The sequence below is a fragment of the Saccostrea cucullata genome, unplaced genomic scaffold, assembly GCF_032062105.1.
Source record: "Saccostrea cucullata isolate Sc308-1 unplaced genomic scaffold, CSIRO_AGI_Scuc_v1 ctg979, whole genome shotgun sequence".
Classification (NCBI taxonomy): domain Eukaryota; kingdom Metazoa; phylum Mollusca; class Bivalvia; order Ostreida; family Ostreidae; genus Saccostrea; species Saccostrea cuccullata.
The window spans coordinates 127740-146631 of record NW_026924382.1 but is presented as its reverse complement, the minus strand read 5'-3'; the positions used below and the strand labels follow the sequence as shown (position 1 = coordinate 146631).

The 18892-nt window shown below is 33.4% G+C and overlaps 1 protein-coding gene across 1 annotated transcript; it reads right to left on the bottom strand.

Moving 5' to 3' along the window:
• Positions 1–5332: 5332 nt before the first annotated feature.
• Positions 5333–18386, bottom strand: LOC134266307 (potassium channel subfamily K member 18-like). The gene is made up of 2 exons (XM_062748525.1): positions 17229–18386; positions 5333–7430 (listed from the first exon to the last, which is right to left on the bottom strand). The coding sequence occupies exons 1-2, from the start codon at positions 17764–17766 to the stop codon at positions 6109–6111; spliced, it is 1860 nt and encodes a 619-aa protein (XP_062604509.1). The 5' UTR covers positions 17767–18386; the 3' UTR covers positions 5333–6108.
• Between the last annotated feature and the right edge of the window lie 506 nt (positions 18387–18892).

Below are 18892 nucleotides of genomic sequence, written 5' to 3'. Positions count from 1 at the left end.
AGCTGTTTTATTATTAGTTTTGCCAAAGTCTTGAGGCGTCTCTTCACGAGTCTCCAAAAAAATCAGGCTTAGCTTGTTTTTTTTCGACAGCAGGAAGAAATATGCTAATACGTAAAGACCAGTACAGGAGTAGAAAGGTTTAAACATATACAAATGTATTTCAGCGATTTGCACTAATGCATAATTTCAAGAAGATGCTGTAGTTTCTTGACTATTTTATCAATGTATATACATGTTGTACATCTAATTTCATGCTTTTATTTTTATCCTCGGTAGTCCATGAGTCGCAACTTTATTTGATCGTACGTGTATGTATGTGTATTTATGTATATAAAGGAATTTATGTGATCTAAATACGTAATAAATTGCATATTTTTATTAATTACCAATTTGTTTGAAATATTTTCTGGGTTTTATACTTAAGCGTCCTCTAGTAACGGCTATTAGCCTTATCCTTATCAGAATAACATTTTGGCTCCAAAATGTGGTTTACAAATTTTACTTAGGTGTGAGTATTTATATTGTGTCACTCATGCAGAGTAGGGTTTTGATTCAAAGATATTGATTTATTGTTCGTTTGCAGATTTGTGTAGAACAGTGAAATATCAATTTCTAAATATATTTATTCGGGTTGCATTACATTGATATGGTTAGAAGTTGATAAAATTAAACCCGATTTAGTATGTATATAAAATGGTTCTAATGATTTGTGTAGTCTAGATATTAAGTTATACACTGGGTTGAGAATGTTTTACTCGCTGAGAAAAATTCGATTTGGTGCACAGTGTAATGTCAACATACCAAATTCTTCATAGTAAACCACCAAGTAAACCTGACAGGTTCTTAATAGAACATGAATCCTGCAATGTTAAGGTGTTGTTGGTATTAACAGGCTTTTTAACGCTAAATCAGGCAGAGAATTTGGTTATCATGGTTAGGATGTAAGATTTTTTTTTCTTTCATTACTAAAGACTTTGGTCATCAGAAAATGAGAATAAAGTAAACTGTTAAAATGGTGTGCACCAAAAATGAGCACATGGTTACACAAACTATTAGAATAGTAACAGGATGTCGGTTGTTTCAGCACTTTAAAGCTTGTAAGCAGATTGTATAACTTCAATACTTATATTTATAACAATTTAGTGTAAAATGGTCAAGTTTGGGTAGGTTACAAGTGCATATAATGTTTTTGGTTTCATTAAAGAACTAAGGCCTGTGGATTGTCAGTATACGATAAGAATTTAGCACTGCAAATGCATGTAGCTAGAGTAAATTGCCTTTGTTGTTCATCATGTAGCTATTACAGTCAGTCGCTTATTTTGATTTCATTATTTGCCATTGGGTTGGTTGCATAATTACAAGATAAAGCATATTAAGGTATTCATATTGTATATTTATGCTTTGCTTTGTTTTTTTTTTGGAACTTGGAAATGCCAATAGTGATTTATTAGCCACATCACGCTATAATAATAATAATAATAATAAAAAAAAAAGGTTGGTTAATTAAAAAATCCTCTATGGTTTTATATGCTTGTATACAGTGTATATATATCCTGTATGGTTTGGTTACCAAGGTAGTCCATATATAGTTGAACAATTTTTGCTATATATATCCTATATGGTTGGATATGCTTGTGCACGGTATGTATATGTATAAATATTTCTGTATGGTTTTGTAACCAATTTGTCCTATATGGTTGGACAATTAATTTTAGCTATCCTATATGGTTGGATATGCTTGTATACAGTGTATATATATTGAATGGCTTGGTTACCATATTGTCCTATGTGGTTGGACGCAGTATATTTATATCCTGTATGGTTGTAATTAATTTGACATATCCTGTATTGTTGGATATGCGTGTATACAGTATATATATATATCCTGTATGGTTTGGTAACCAAGATGTCCTATATGGTTGGACACATTATTTTTAGCTATCCTATATGGTTGGATATGCTTGTACAGCAATATATATCCTGTATGGTTTGGTAACCAACTTGTCCTATATGGTTGGACAATTAATTTTAGCTATCCTATATGGTTGGATATGCTTGTATACAGTGTATATATATTGAATGGTTTGGTTACCATATTGTCCTATATGGTTGGAATATTTATATCCTGTATGGTTGTAATTAATTTGACATATCCTGTATGGTTGGATATGCGTGTATACAGTATATATATATTCTGTATGGTTTGGTAACCAAGATGTCCTATATGGTTGGACAATTATTTTTAGCTATCCTATATGGTTGGATATGCTTGTACTTCAATATATATCCTGTATGGTTTGGTTACCAATTTGTCCTATATGCTTGGACAATTATTTGCCATTATTTGATCGTACGTGTATGTATGTATGTTTTATGATTTTAATAAATTTGAAATGCTATTTCATTTTGTAAGTCATGTTCCTCCTTCCTTTGATGTTTTATAGGTCCATATTTGCTTTGAATACTGTTCGTTATCTCCATGTTTCAATTACTGTGAGTATTTTAAAATATTTTTTCCACTTATTCTAGTGTCGAAAAAAGCGCTTTATTAATTGTGTATGGTACAAATACACTTGAGTAGTTCAGAAGAGAAATTAAATTAGACTCCTTTTCAGACGCGTTCTGTTATAGTGGATTTGTGCTAAGTAAGGTGGAATTTTGTTTATGATTCTATCTATTTTGATCTTATTATCATTTGCAGTTGTAAATATGACAAAAGCAATCCAACTTCATTTTTTCGAACGATGTATCCTGCTACAGCAGCGGATACAATCTAGCAAGAAACCGTGAAAAAAAGGTACCATTTAGGGCCACCGAATAAGGTCTTTAAAAAAATAAATCGTTTGAATAATTGTTAATTGCTATGTTCATTTGATATTTGTAACCAATTTGAGTAAATTGAAATCGTTACAAAAAGCCAGAAAAATTAGGTAATGTTGTACATATAAATGTGACAATGATAATGGTTCTCTTAGTTTTCATAAAAGTGTTTAAATATGAAGAAATGAGTAAAGATATCGAACAATGATCGTTGTATAGAAAGGACACTGTGGAAAGGGTATAAATTACTTAACCTTAAAATATCAGGTTGTCGTTCATTTTCTCCACATGTATTCTGGGATGTCTATACATTTATAAATTCTCTTTTGTTTTCCTTTGGTGGATTTTATATCAATATGTAATCTTTGCTCGTAAAAGGGCTTTCATTGAAAGAAAATTTCAGGAAATAAACTTTGAAAGGAAATAATCGTAAAAGTTATTTAAACTCCAGTTATTCCGGATAAAGATGGAGGAGTTGCTTATCTTTGAACACAACGATCACTTCGTTGAGAATTCAAGTAAAGTAGGAAATGAAACAGTCAGATTGGTTCGGGGACTACCATTAAATTTAATGGATAAGTGTACTTTTCTTTAATTCAACGAACTGGATCGGAGTTTGTATGTTGTTCAATTTCCCTCTCGAGAATTTTTCACTCATACGGAGACGCCACCACTTGTCGATGGAGAGCTGCAAATTTTGTCCTATACTCGGCACTCAGGGCCATTGAGCAGGTGGGATCTTTTTCGTGCCAGCACATACTACGATGGGGAACTTCAGTTTATATGAGTTCAACCGAAGGATTGGTCTCCTCGCCCTACAGCGGGATTCTAATGTTAGGATCAGCTCTTTTACCTCGCAACTCTAGAGCAAAACTGGAAGTAAAACCAACACTATTTCTACAAAGCACCAGATACTGATTTCTAGTTTTATTCTCCATCTCCCTCCATATCATCATGTATATCCGACTACATGTGTATGTGTATAAGCTGAAATTCAATATGAAAGGACAGTTGATAGAATATTCTTCAGCATCCATATTAAACTTTTTTTTAAATTTATTTTTAAGAGAACTTGTAAGTTTTTTTCCTTGTTCATGAATTGTCAGTCATCCTAGAGCATTGTGTATGTTTTATAAACCACAAAATTATATTTTAAAAAATTATTTAAGTTGTATTAGCAATAAAAAAAGAAACAAGACAAAGTATATTTGTAAAATTAGAAAAACATTTATTAACTGGAATGGTGGAGATGATAAACAGATAACAATCATTCATGAAAATAACAATGGTATTCAATCACACAAACACTAAAAAACACACACTTGCCCTCACAAGCATACTGTCAAACATGTAACAATTCGGGGCTACGATTGCCAGTAGAAGGAAATCGGTCACCAAAACAATCTTTTTTTTGTATTTCAGTAGGGTGATCATCCTTTGTAATGGTGGGTTTTTATTCTCTCTCCGCAATTACCACTTCTGTTTCACCGCCTTCACACAAACAACTTTCTTTCTACACTTAACTTGTTTAACAAGATCATTTATGTATTTCTAAACATGGCTTATACTAAAACGAATAAATAACAATATGGCTAAAAACAATCAGCATGTCCCAAACATAAAAAAAAAATTGAGCGGTTTATTCTTAATTTGATAAACATATTCTACAGTTTCAATAGCAGACAAAAACAAAACCATTTAAAACAAAATAAAAAGAATACCAAAGTAATAAAATGTTGCTATGGCGTTTGAGGTGGTTTCTTTTGTTAGGATATCAACATCATTTTTGTACATACACAAATAGAAAAAGACTGTATAAACAAGTATATCTAACATATTTGACTTTCAAATCTCACATTTACTTTCATTATTGTGAATAAAACCTTTTACAAGTGTAGAGGAAAAACACACCAGTTGAAATGTAACAAGGCAATCAGTTCAATCTGTATTCCTATCAAGTTAAACTAAAATCTTGAAGCTTTATGTTGACAATATGGAAAATTAAAATGATTTAATACACTACAAAAACAATGATACAAGAATAATGGGTAGATTGTATATCATTCTGGTAAAAACTAAATGGTCTGCTAGGAATTTTGGGGTTGCATATGATATTACTTTCGTTCGCACAAGTCGTAAGAGCGAGTTAGGTTTCAAATATTGCTAGTTAAAGATTGCCCTAATCAGAGCAACTAACAACATTCCTGAAGATTCTTAAACTATGTTTAAATATTTACAGGTGTTCCTTTTTTCCAAAAGGCAGAAGATGGAATTCGATCTAATTGACGCGTCAGTCGAGTTAAAAAAGAGAGTTATGGTTCCCTGGGTCCTTAAGAAACAGCAATGATATCTAAATTTAACTTAAGAACAGAAATAGCACAGCTTAATTATCAAAACGAAATATGAGTCATAAAGTTTTCTGGGTGGGAGTTTTGGATATAGTTCCCAGAAATTTGCAATTTAAAATAGAATAATTTATATAATTATGTATCTCTAATTGATATTTTAAAAAAAATTAATATGAATATGTAGACGTGTACATTTGTATTATAAACTTAAAAGTGATTTTGGAAGAGAGCACTCTACATACACGGTTAAAAAATGTTAATATGATGTTGAATGATGGTGTTAAGGATTCAATCTCTCTCTCCTGATGTAAGTTTGAAGGGTAATGTGAACACACACACATTCATGTTTGTTTGATATACACAAAAGTTGCATTGTCAAGTTCAGGGACACGTGAATAGAAATGGAATTGTTCTTGAAGTAGGAAACAATTGTATCATCGTTTTATCTTCTGTACACACTGAAACACAAAGTGAACTTGCTATGTACCCTGATGCACCCATGTTTCATGTATGTTTCCAGGAAGCATGAATGATAAAATGATATAAATACATGTCTGATACAGCTATTTCTGACATACTGTTTTATTCCTGAACAAGCATTTGCTTCGTGTCTGGTTGTTTCACAACCTTGGAGTTCCCAACACTTTGGCAAGTCAACATTTCATGAATTTGTAATCTTATACAGTCATTTTGTTACATCATGTTTTCTTGGAATTATTTCTGTAACTTTTTCCATGCTCTCATCCTCGACCAAACAGCGCTATGAGAAAGATCATCTCATCGTTGAAGTTCTTAAGACTTCATGATTTGTCCATTTGTTCCATTTAACAAATTTCAGATCGGTATTCCTGAATTCTCAATTAGAAATGATGTTCATTGTCTTTGCTCAACAGGACGCCTTGCTTATCTTGAGATGAACTTTAAAAACGTTCAACTCATCTCATAACTCTGTCACAGGCCCAGAGGGGTTATATTGCTTTGGAGATCCATTTAAAACGATTTTGTCTTTATCATGTCTATGTGTGACTCTCTGGAGAGTTAAAGTTCTGTCCACAGACACTTCTCTCTCAACATTCTCCTCGGAAGGAGGTTTCCCATTCGAATCTAAGGAATTTTTCTTCCTCGATGACTTCATTCTTGAAAGTTCATTTTGCACGTTTAACACGATGTCTTTTCTCACTTCTTTTGCCTTGTCTTTGGCAATATTGTGTACTTCCGTGGCTTTTTCTCGTGCCTTCGTTCTCATTTCAGTAGCCTTCGTCCTGGCTCTGACTTTTGCTTTACCCCATTGTTCTCCAGCAATTTTCATGTGTTTTCTACCCACAATACTCATTTTATCTCTAGCTTTGTCCATCTGTACTTTAGCTTTATCTATTGTCACATTTAAATAGTCAACACCGACATTTATACACATGGATACCAGTGCCAATCCGAGAAAAAGGTAGATTGAGGACACCAAGAAATACTCTGGCTGACCAGGTACAATGTCGCCAAAACCTATAGTACTTATTGAAATGAATACATAATAAAACGAATCGATGAAGTTCCACTGTTCTAAAATCATGTAGAAGCAGGTTCCTAAGAAAATGTATATTAACATTATGACAGAGGCGATAGGAAGTGGCAAGTTGAAATTTTCGTCGATTTCAAAATCATTCATATCATGTGACTCCTTTGACGTCACAGAGTCCCCGCATGCGCTCTCCGTTTCCTCTGTTTCCGGAACCATCAGTGTAACATGTTGAATACTGTTTCCATGAAGAGTGCTTTCAGTTTCTTCTGTCTCTGGTACCACCAAGGTAATTTGTTGAATACCATTTCCATGAAGTGTCACCTGATCAAGTGACGATTCTGCCATTATCTGCGCAGCTTCCTCTAGAACTGCCAACGGAAGTTCTGTTGAATCTATGACATCAGTACCTACCTCAATATCAATGGTTTTGGGAGTTTCGTTGTTTTCTCTGTCTACCGGGGACTCCCGACGACCTCGAAGTCGCCTAACAGATCTTACAGATGCCTTCCGTAGAGCTGTTTTCCCGCGTTGAAACCCACTCTTCATATATGTACTTCCCGTTTGGCGTACTTTTATGCAATATCCAGTGTAATAGTATCTTCTTACAAATTTCCACAGAAACTTTAAACCCACGGTTAACTTTTTGCCGACTTCTGCTAAAACCATTAAAGCCAAAGGTATCCCAATTGTTGCATAAAAGATGGTCATAACTTTTCCGAAGTCAGTGTTTGGTGTGATGTGACCATAACCTGCAACGAAAGACAAAAATCATTTATATTTTTTACTTTTTATGACATTTTATGACATGTCATTCAACTATCAGGAGAGAAGAGATTTTATTTTTTAATATGAACGAGTCAGCTCTAGCAAGATATCAATATTCTTCCAGTATGGTTGAATACATTGGGAAGATGGTGTTCGACAATTAAACATACAAAGAATAACAATAAGTACTACTATGATAGAGAAAAAATATCATCCAGACAAGAGCAGACACCTATAGGTGAAATTAAAGATTTGGCAAACATTCTAAAACCCAAACCACGACCAATACGTCTGGACCAACCAGTTGTATCCTCGGATAATGGTAGTTGTTTTTGGCAAAAGTCGCATTAACTACCTCATACCAATACTTATACTTTATTTATATAGAATTAACAGGAATGTTTTGGTTATTTTGAAAAGACAGTGGGCGTGTGTAATTTTTAATGGATATATATTGGATAATTCTTTTACAGTTCTAATGCGATCTGGAAATGACATGAAATTAAATACCTTTTACTGTCAAAGATATAATTAACATTGCATTTTAAAATGTCATAAATCCTATCATAATTGAATACTGCAAATATTAAATTTACTAGGCGGGGTCAAATGCAAGATTTACAAATATTTTGATGTACAGTTTGTATTTATATTCACCTTGTAAATTGAAAATTAACAACATAATCTAGGTGGTGAGCAAAATTCAGAAAATCAACTTTATGTTTTGTTTGCAATTATCCTTTAACTCTTGCAAAAAAAAATGTTCATTCCAGGAATATTCATAATTATGAAATTAATAAGACGGTGCTTCTTTTACCCTAGAACCAGTTGCTAAGCTAATCAATAAATTATTGTCATTCGTGTTTACATATTTTTTTTCCTCGTTTCTAGGCGCCGTTGTGTAGAAGAATGCTGTTCTACGTCTTTGCTGTTTTCGTGTCTAGTAAATCTGCATGTTTTATAACAGTCTGGATAAGATTTGCTTCACTTTCTTTGAATCTTAATTTTATTGCGAACAGATAGCTTGCTTTCAACATAAAATCTTCTCTGAGATTAGTTTCCAAATTGCAGAGTTAAACACCATCTGACGTATTTTTTTCTATTGAAGAAAGAAGATGCAAAGCATTATCGTTTCCAAAAATCTTCTACCTCGTTTACTAAATGCACAGCAAATTAGTTCTACAAGTGAACGAATTAAAACTGAAAATGAAAAGGATGAGTAAAAGATTTGTCTATTTTCATGAATTTAGACAATCTCCTCAAAGATGCTCTGCACAAGTCTGCATTTACAGAAGCAACAAATATGCAAATATTTTTACCAACCAAGCACTCTTAAAGTTGAGAACATTTTTTAAACAATGGTTATGATAAAAATATATCATATCGTATCGCAAAATCAACCAAAATCTAGAGAGATACTGGGCGATTTCGAAGAGTCATAATTAGTATGATTATGGCGTCACAGAGATGGTTATGACTGCCTTTGTTCTGGGATCACTTACATGGCTCCAACTCGTCTAATAATATAACGCACAGGACGTGGAAAGGTCAACTAATGCCGCGGTATGGTAACGTTATCAGCATAACGAACCGTTAACGATATTAATATCATACAGCAGAAAACGCCCCAGTGTCAGCAAGAACATAATGTTATTCCATGTTGTGCATGTAAAATGTTCGAAACAGATTTCATGTCCCTCAGTTTTTTTCAATTAGCAAACATTTAACAAAAAAACCTGATAATTCGAAATTTTACGTTTTATATTCTTTCTGAGAAGTCAGTTGATCGCCTAAGTTCGCTTGCAAATGAAATTTTTACTATTAGAAGCAAAAGGCAATTTAATTTTACTCCTTTTATGTGACATTAAACTTCCTGCTTGAAATAAAGTAGTTTTTGTTCCTCTTCCATTCTAAGCTGATGTGATTTTTTTCTCTTCTTGTTCGAATGCATCTTAATTTCCTAGAGTTTTAATTGCGAACTGAAAATAATTAGGCAAAGGAAAGGTCATACTTGTCATTAACATTTAATTGGATTCTGAGAGGAATAAATTGCAGCAACTTAAAAGGCTAAGCTAATTGCTAACATTTAAGGACCGTGTATTCTGTCGAGTATATGGAATGAAAACTTACACATACACAGCAAATTTACTTTAAATCTGCAGAATTTTCAAAAAAGCTTAAATATACGTGTTCACTTTAATTTAAGCTTTGTCAAATACAATTTTGGTATAGTGGTTTGGTTAATTATCAATGAATTGATTCGTAATTCCGAAAGTACAAATATATAGGCCCCTAGCTTTTGGTAAATTTTTCGATATATTTTAAATAAATCGTGCTCCAAATGTAATAACTAGGACCTTTTGTTAAAGCCACTTTAAATAATCCCTTTTCTGTACAAAAAAAGAAAAAGAAAATGACAATATCTACAGATTTGATGCTCGGCTACAAATACTACTCATTATATACACGCTATAGTTTCGATTAAAAATCAGATATTACATTCGCATACGTTAATCAAAAGCTATTGCCGTTTATCTCAAAACATTAATCGGTCATAAACTTCCAAATTTCTTGAATAAAAACGCGTCAATCGGACAATGGATCCCTGAACTGGGACCCTAGTTTCCTGTGTGCTTAACCAAAATTAGCAACAAATTCAAAATAACGGATGGAAATTAAATTGTAGGACTTTTAATAATTTGGTTAAACAGGGGTAATGGGTCTTCTTTAACTTTGATGTGACAAGTATTACATTTTTTCATTTTCCTTTTTTTATGGTTTGTGTTCATTTGAATTACCCACGGGATTATTTTGCCCTTCCCTTAGTGTTGAACTACAATTCAAGATCAACACTTTTTTCATTATTGTAAAATCTTTGAAATAGGTCTATGATAATTCTTTATGCGACAGTTTGAACCCATCTTATTTACTGTTTCAAAACATGTTTCTAATCTTGTACCAAGGTTAACCAACTAGTGAAATCTTCATAGTTCACGCGAGACATACACGTGCTGGTGTTTATTTGTCTGTCGGTGATGTTTAGGCAATAGATAAGTTAATCCTATTCAAGATTATAAATAAAGTTTTAATCTTGAACCATTTTCTTTTTTTACATTTTTAACTTATTGGTATTTTCAAAGACAAGAAAAAATATCTGCTAATAACATGGAAATAAAATAAGTAAAGTGTCTTACTTCACAGAATTAAATAAATTAAACGGTCAATCGATTTGGAGCAAATGATAGAAAACTTCTGAGATGAAACTAACCTTTTAAGATTGAAATTAAAATAAATGTCCTTATACCGGTATTTTTGACAAGAATTTATATTAACGTATAAATTATCGTAAGACTTTCAAAACAAAATAATCATAAAATGATTAAAACGTTGTTTACCAGTATTATGATAATTTTCTGTAATTCAGAAATCCCTGAAACAAGAAGGACAAAAAAACTATCGCAAGGTGTTTATACTTAGCATATCGAATATGTCATTTTGGATAGGCAAGATATTTTATTGAACTGTTTACTGAAAGATATACAGCACACGTACAACATTTAACGGATAACATATATATTGACCAGTAATGTCCGCCCACTTAGAAATGTCAGATCCTTTCCCCTCTGCGTTTATCAAAAACCCAGGAATAAGCAGAAAAATAGCAATTGGGGAACTTAGAAGCTCGTCTGATGATAAAAGCAGATCCTCCAATAGGGAGGCATGACATGATAATGAGGATTTGGACCGAACCCCCCGATGTTTTACTGGGTATTTTGAGTCTCTATCTATTTATAGAAACTCTTTTTCCCGCTTATCATAGGTCAACTGCCTTCTTGATTTGCAATGCTACTGATAAAAAGAATAGAATTAATGCATTTAAGAAGTCAAATACAAAAACTTTAATTTTTTTGAAAATCATCGCGATTTGTATCTTTAAGAATCCACCTTTCTGAATGTCTATCAACAATTTCTTTTGTTCTACGAAACGAAAAGTTAAAAAAGTTTCTTTTTTGGAAAATTCAGTTTGAAGTTGTTCTTTATGAACTCTTGAACGTATTATTATAAACCAGGTAGCCTTGAAAGTATTCCCTAAAAAATGAATACATTTGAAATGAGTTTTCGAGCAAAAACAAGTGGTGCTTTGCTCTCTCTCTTTTTTGGAAGCGCTCGTTATCTTCAAATTATATCTATAAAGTATATTGCCAATGATCTCTGTGTCTACTGACGTCATAATAGGTGTTGCAGGTTTTATACATGTAGTTACAATTCCAAATAACATTCGTATTAGATACGAGTTCTACACTTTAGAAGGTGGATAGCTAAACACGGGTTTTTTATGATAAATTTCCACTATCATTTAGCGATCTTGAAAAATATAGAACTTGCACAGGTCCCAATAAAAGAATGCTAACGGTGAGAGCAAACAGTAGGAATCTATTTGATTTTGTTTAATAATTATCTTGCAGCCTTTTGATGGGGAATAAATTCTCCCAAATCAAACAACGTTATGGACGAGATCCAAATCCTCCTCTAAAAACGCCACCGCGCATCTCCTGGGATAATCTCGTTAGAGGGTCTTATCTTAATTATCGTCTCTCTTAGATTAATTTGTTTCACACTTTCTTGCGCAATAATCATCCCCTGTGCCAAACGATTATCGCATTTAATCGATCGATGTTGTCCGAAAACCACAAGATCCTCGAAATAACTTGAAAGAACAATGTTGCGGTTGCGGAACATAATTATGGTTTATTGTGTATCGCATATACCACATATGATACATCATATATACATGTTGCAAAGTCTGTACAAGATAGGTCTCTTCTGGTGGAAAACCGAAAGAGGTCACTGTTGCGAAAAGGTTAAAATGCGGTAAAACGTAATTTAAGAGACAGCGAAAATGTGAGCTGCAATCTTACAATGTAGTTTATCACCGGTATATCAACACTTTAAATACTTAAATAACTATTTCTTAGGAATGCTTTGTACATGTATACGGATCTAAAATACCATCCAGAGAATTTAATCTGAAAACCCTAAACTTTCATATAATTGCTGTAAAAGACCCAGTTTTCTATATCAAAAAAATCTAAGAATTCTCGGATGATGTGCACTTTTGACTCAATTTTAATTCTTTTGAAAAGGAAACTAAAGGAATGTGGTGTAACAAAATGTTCCTTTTCAAAATTTACAATTACTTAGACATAAAATTAAATCCTCTTTATACAACTTCTATGTCGAGTCATGCTTTATAAAAATCTTTCGAGCCATTTATTCTAGCTCATTGAGGATAATAGTTATTCTCACACAACCCACTGATTGAGTTTTATACACGGTAATGAATCATGACCGAATGGTTGAGATACGCTTATCTAACCTTGATCCATAATCATAAATGAAAGAGTGTGGAAAGGTCTTTTTAAACAGCATCTTGAGCTGATACTGTTAAAAAGAGATAAGAAAAATGATTAGATTTAATATCAATACAAATCAAAGTTATAAATATTTTGCACTAACGTCTACAGTCAGAATGGTCGCACTCTATCTCAAAGCACTACAATTTGTCCTTTTAAAAAATGCAACTATAATTGCAAACTTCTTTAAATCAATATTGCCCAAGCTGCGATTTTTAATTGTAGCTCAGTTCAACAAGTATACGTGATTCAGAAGTTTATAGAAAAGATAAAGTACAGAATATTATATTCAGTTTCTTCGGAAAATTGGAAAATTGTGTGTGTTGGATTTTCTAAAAGTCTAAGATCTTTAACACCAAGTATCATTCAGTTTGCATCTTCTTAATTCAGTTTGCCATTTGCATCTTCTTTAAACCATAAACAAAATTATCATTCAAAATGTCGTTTAGAAATTAATGATCTCTCAGTTGAAATCTTACATTAATGAATGCACAACGATATAACATTCAAAAAGAATTTGTAATTGATTAATTGTATGTTGTTTAACGTTCCTCTCGAGAATTTTCACTCATGTGTAATAGTATCAACGCCACCATCCCCGTGGGGATCCGGGTTAGAATAGGTCCTCAGTACCCCCTTGCTTGTCGTGAAAGGCGACTAAATGGGGCGGTCCTTCGGATGAGACCGTATAAACCGAGGCCCCGTGTCACAGCAGGTGTGGCACGATAAAGATCCCTCCCTGCTCGAAGGCCGTAAGTGCGAGCATAGGCCTAAATTTGCAGCCCTTCACCGGCAATGGTGACGTCTCCGTATCAGTGAAATATTCTGGAGAGGGACGTTAAACAGTACACAATCAATCAATCAATCAATCAATCAATCAACGCCACCACTTGCCGGTGGAGAGCTGCTAATTTTGTCCTATGCTCGGCACTGAGGGCCATTGAGTAGTGAGGGATCTTTTCGTGCCAGCACCTACAACGACACGGTTTATATATGGTCTGATTCGTAGGACTGGGAAGAATTTGTGTATGAAGAGTTAGGTATAAATCCTACACGTATTACCCACGTATTACGGACCACAGATGATACCATTCACTTGTGTTATATGTTACCTCATTATGAAAGTCAATATCTTCGAATTATGATAAGTATAACGTTTTTTTTTATATGAGAAAATTGGAATTTAATTGGAATTAAATAATGCACAGTGTTCTTTTATATGATACAAACATTGGGCTTTTATATCTTAAATGATTTCTGCAGAACAACTTTTCAAATCAGAGAACTTCAATTTTATTTGTGAAAAACATTAGGGAAAACGTGAATAATATCTTTTTTCGAGGAAAACTTATTAAGATTAGATATTTCAATTAATTGAATGCTTCTTTATCTGTCATTGCCGAGTCCTTAATCCTGTAAAGCGTGAAACACCCAATTGTATTACATGTTTTACTTACAAAAAAAAAGAGTCACTTGTATTACTTGAAATTTACTACTTATATGAATGATTACATTTTTATAGTTTTCAAATTACTACATTATCATTCATTTGCTCAAATCAATGGTGGTTTAATGTGATGCTAAAATTTGATAGCGGCAGATTCAAATCAAAATTTTATCCTCAACATTTCATCAAAGTCAAGTGTTTGTAAAAAAAAATATTTTTAACATAGAATTTTAAAACAAAACTACAGCGTAGTTGATCTCCAAATTAAGTCTTGGGATGGCCGGGTCCGATGAGGTAATTTTGAACTCATATCCCCAAAACAATATAATTTTTTTTGGTCATCCGAGGTTTCGAAACCTAGCTAATACTGAAGTGTTCATGTTTTTGTTTGAACGTAATAACATTTCAAGTAGGTGATTAAGTGAATACATTGACTCAGTTCTTTTTTTAAAAGTATCTAAACAAAGTATTTCATTCATCAACCAACAATCCCACGACCAAAACAATTTACAACAGGTAAATATGTGGATATTCACAACTAACGCACTATCAATATTTTAAACGTTCTTATGCAACGCCCTTAAGAACGGTCTTCCCTTAATGAATCTTAAATATATACTAATTTTTCAAACTCAATGGCCCGCGTGGCGCAGTAGATAGAGCGTCTGCTCTGGAGTCGCGAAGTAAGGAGTTGATCGGTTCGAATCCCATTATGGGACGTGGAAACCGCTCATTCGGATGAGACCTCTAAACCAAACCGAGGTCCCGTGTCGCAGTAGGTGCTGGCACGAAAAAGATCCCTCACTGCTCAATGACCCTAAGTGCCGAGTATAGGACAAAATTTGCACCTCTCCACCGGCAAGTAGTGGAGTCTCCATATGATTGAAAAATTTTTGAGAGAGACGTTAAACATGTTAAACAATACACAATCAATCAATCAACTTAACTCAATGAAAAATACTATTTGAAATCCTATGGTTTTTCAAATTCATTTGTGGGTATATATATAGATGAAACCATCTAGAACCTATAAATATAATTTTCTGAAGAAGTTTTCATTTCAAAAACCATAACATTAATTCTTTTATATTGCATGAAATGAAGTTAATGGTTTCTTTACCATCAATGAAATTTATCCAAACTTTTTTCTCATTTTCTAATCGCAAGCAGAAGCCAGAAGGCGTGGTAGAGCATGATGAAACCTCTTTAAAAATATTTTGGAAATATATGTTTTCTGTGTAAATTCAAGAAATGGGTTAATCAGCCACAGTTTCTGGCAATATGTAATATTGCATTAGCTCCTTTATATAAGATATGCTTAGAAATAATCAGTTTGGCGGCCAAAGACTCTTTCAGAACAAAATGCCTTCAAATAATGAAAAAAAAAACTTTTGAACTCCAATTTTGTAATTGGTCTTGATTTAAAAAGAGGATTGTAGGTAAATTATAGAATTGGCATCGGTTCTGAATCGTGGACCTCTTCTTCCACCATTTTTTTCTCTGCCTAATAAATCATCCTCCAGTAATTTAAGTTCTTCAAATTTTCAAGCACGTTCGTGAAAAAAAAAATTAAATTGGGTAAAATTTGAGAAGGAACCAGTCAATGGTGGCAAAGTGGGCGAAAGTGATCTGACTCCCTCTTATTGATAACAAAGTTCTGTACTCTGCGTGAATATTGAAGGAAAACGTAATATTATTTAAGTTTTTGAAGGGATTTTTTTAACCTAAGTTTCACCATGGAAAATTTTCTAAATTTTATGGAAATGATGAAAGATTCGAATATCAATCTGTAAATTAACCTTCGAGGAAAACTTCAAAAACAGGTGTAATGCATACAGAGACTTGAACTTTTATGAAAGCTAACAATAATAAACTTACTCTGTATGCATTAAATTAGTTTCTTGAAAGCAAACAAGAAAAGGATTTGAAAACAAGCAGATTTCAGGATAAGATTTTTAGTTAGCAGCAAATTTGTCTGCATTATTTTTTTTCCTCAAAAGTGCATTGTGCTCTGGGAATATCTTAGAATAAAATTGAAGGAAGCAAACACAAAGTTATGGATCTGCATCCATAGTATTCACTTCGAAGATATTTTTTATTCATGTGTATTGGGAATTCCGACAATTTTTTATCGCAAATGTAAGCGTTTTGTCTGGCTTGTTTCGAACATGTATGCAAGTTTTCTGAAAGGTTTATGGCAGGTACAAAAAATGACCAAGCTACTATACAAAAAGATGTAGAACATTTCCAGCGCCTGTTGCTTGATGTCAGTTTATGGTTTCTTTTTTTGCCGTAGTAAGAGTAGGTTCTTGAGCTCAATATCTGGGATGATGGCTGATGAAAGGTGAAAAGGGTCGTACTTCTCCCCCACAATTACACTCAGAGTCCCCATGACGCTTAACGTTATAAGATTCAGAGAATGCTATACACGCGTCTCTGGGAAATTGATTGTGACAAATGATTGCATCTCCATGTGACTTTAATAGCGACATGTGCATTTGTGCACTATTGCAGATAAACAGCTACAGGTAACATCAAATTCCTTTTCTGTATATTGTTTCCTTCTTATCTGCGTTTTAACCGACATTGTTTCAATTTTTTGTACATTAGGTTTTTTTGTAATATAGATACTTTACAAAAAAGGGGTTAACGTTTGGGGGTCAGCTGAACTTGATTTATACCAGAAATTGTTAAAAAATGCATGAACTTACATAAAAAATAAAAGTACATGTTTTATATCATGCGGCACTTTTCAAGGTTGATACACGCATTCACTTTGTAATATTTCAGCAATTTCTTTTCTAAGATTAATTCTAGAGGGAATTTTTCAATGAAAGAAAAAAGATTTTAAGTTCAATTGCAATAAGATGTTTGATTATAGATATTGTGCGTATTTAATATCTGCATTTGGACAAACTTACCTATCGTAGTGTAAATTGTAGCACAGAAAAACAAAGATCCCCACATACTCCAAAGTGGTTTTTCGGTGGTATCATAGGGTGTGTTCCTGATCAAATTTTCATAATTCTCCAAATATTCTCGGGACTCTTGAATCCATTCAGTTTCATTTAGCATTTTATTATTTAATTTAAACAGTTGTTTTGCCGTGAGTTCCCGGAAGTTCACAACTTTTTCTCTCTGGTCCAGCTCTTCCTGATATTCTATCCAGTGAAACATAATCATTCCTATAATTGAATAAAGCACAAGTAAAACCGAAAGCCCCAACAGAGACTTGGATACTGCATAAATCTTCTTAAAGAAGTCTTTGATTTTGTTGATGATGATTTGCAATTTTGAGTCCGCTTCTATATCCTGCTCCTTTGGTCTCCCTTCTTCCTCCGGAATACTTTCCTCCGTCTCGGACGACATTTTACAATTTCCCTCTTTATTCCTGTCTTGAACAGAACTTATTGTAACCTCTGGAACCGTCAAAAGACAGCCACCTTGATTCCAGACCATGCATGCACCGAGTCAGTTTTTTCTACTATTATCAAACTCTAGCTTTCGTTTTTATCTCGTTAATTCAGGCTTGCTGGTGACTTGCTACCTCTTGCTCTCACTATGTCTATTTTTATACCCTCGCGAGTAAGTATTTCTAACCACAGCACAATGTTGCTGATTCCTTCTATCCGTCAATGAAGACTAAGTATCCAATAGTGCAAATAAATTTTAAGAGAAGTCCTCGATAAGCTAATACAAGTCTTAAATCCAGTGAAGTGGTGATAAAACCTAGCGTTTTGTTTCAAGCATAGGGTCACGAGTGATGCTGCATCTTTCCCTGCAAAGTGAATATTAGAAACATATGTTGCTGTTGTATAATGCCAAGATCCCCTCTCTCTCGCTCTCTGTCATTGGTGAGTGCGTATATTTATATGTTTCCAGTGAAGCGATTTCGTCACAGTGTACGGAATGGTCCGAGTTTTACAGTCCGATTAGTAATTCCTGCTCACGTTTCCTTTATCTCAAGCGAGATTTACGAACTTTTTAAAATACTACACACAGATATCGAGCTGAAACTTTACATTGTTGAACCTGTGTGTCGAGCATATACATGTAAATATTTACATCGTTAATTTGTAACGATGACCACATGTGGATACTCATTTAACAGGAATGGATGATGGAATTAGGGTAATGATTTTGTCCACGTTCGCAGTCGAGACTAACAAAAATAGGGATCTATCATTTTTTTAACCCGTCGTTAACCAATTTTTAGGGTTCACCGAGGAGCATGTGTTTACTATTCTTCAGACTGACAACAAAAACGTTCATGACTAGTGCAAGCTGAGAGTCATGTTGGTATATTTAATAGAACATGCTACGTGATTGCGATTGAAAATGTTGATATTCATATACTTTGAAATATATCTCACGGTTTTCTTAGAATCAAGCTATATTAAATAAAATGTTAGAAGCGCAAAGATGTACTGTACTAGTATCCTGTACTGCGAAGAAAGCAGACACAAAATCTAAACGACGGCACAAAAAACTAAACATGACAAACAGTATCTTGTTTACTATTGCACGTGCTCGACGTTTGTAAATTAAATATTTTAGCTTTGATTTAAATTGTTGTGTAGTGTGG

Bases quoted from the DNA above. Each gene is read 5' to 3' on its own strand.
- LOC134266307 (XM_062748525.1), bottom strand. From the start codon at position 17,766: ATGGTCTGGAATCAAGGTGGCTGTCTTTTGACGGTTCCAGAGGTTACA. The intron at 7,431-17,228 runs GTAAGTTTGTCC...CTTTCGTTGCAG, and splicing joins TACAATTTACACTACGATAG to GTTATGGTCACATCACACCA.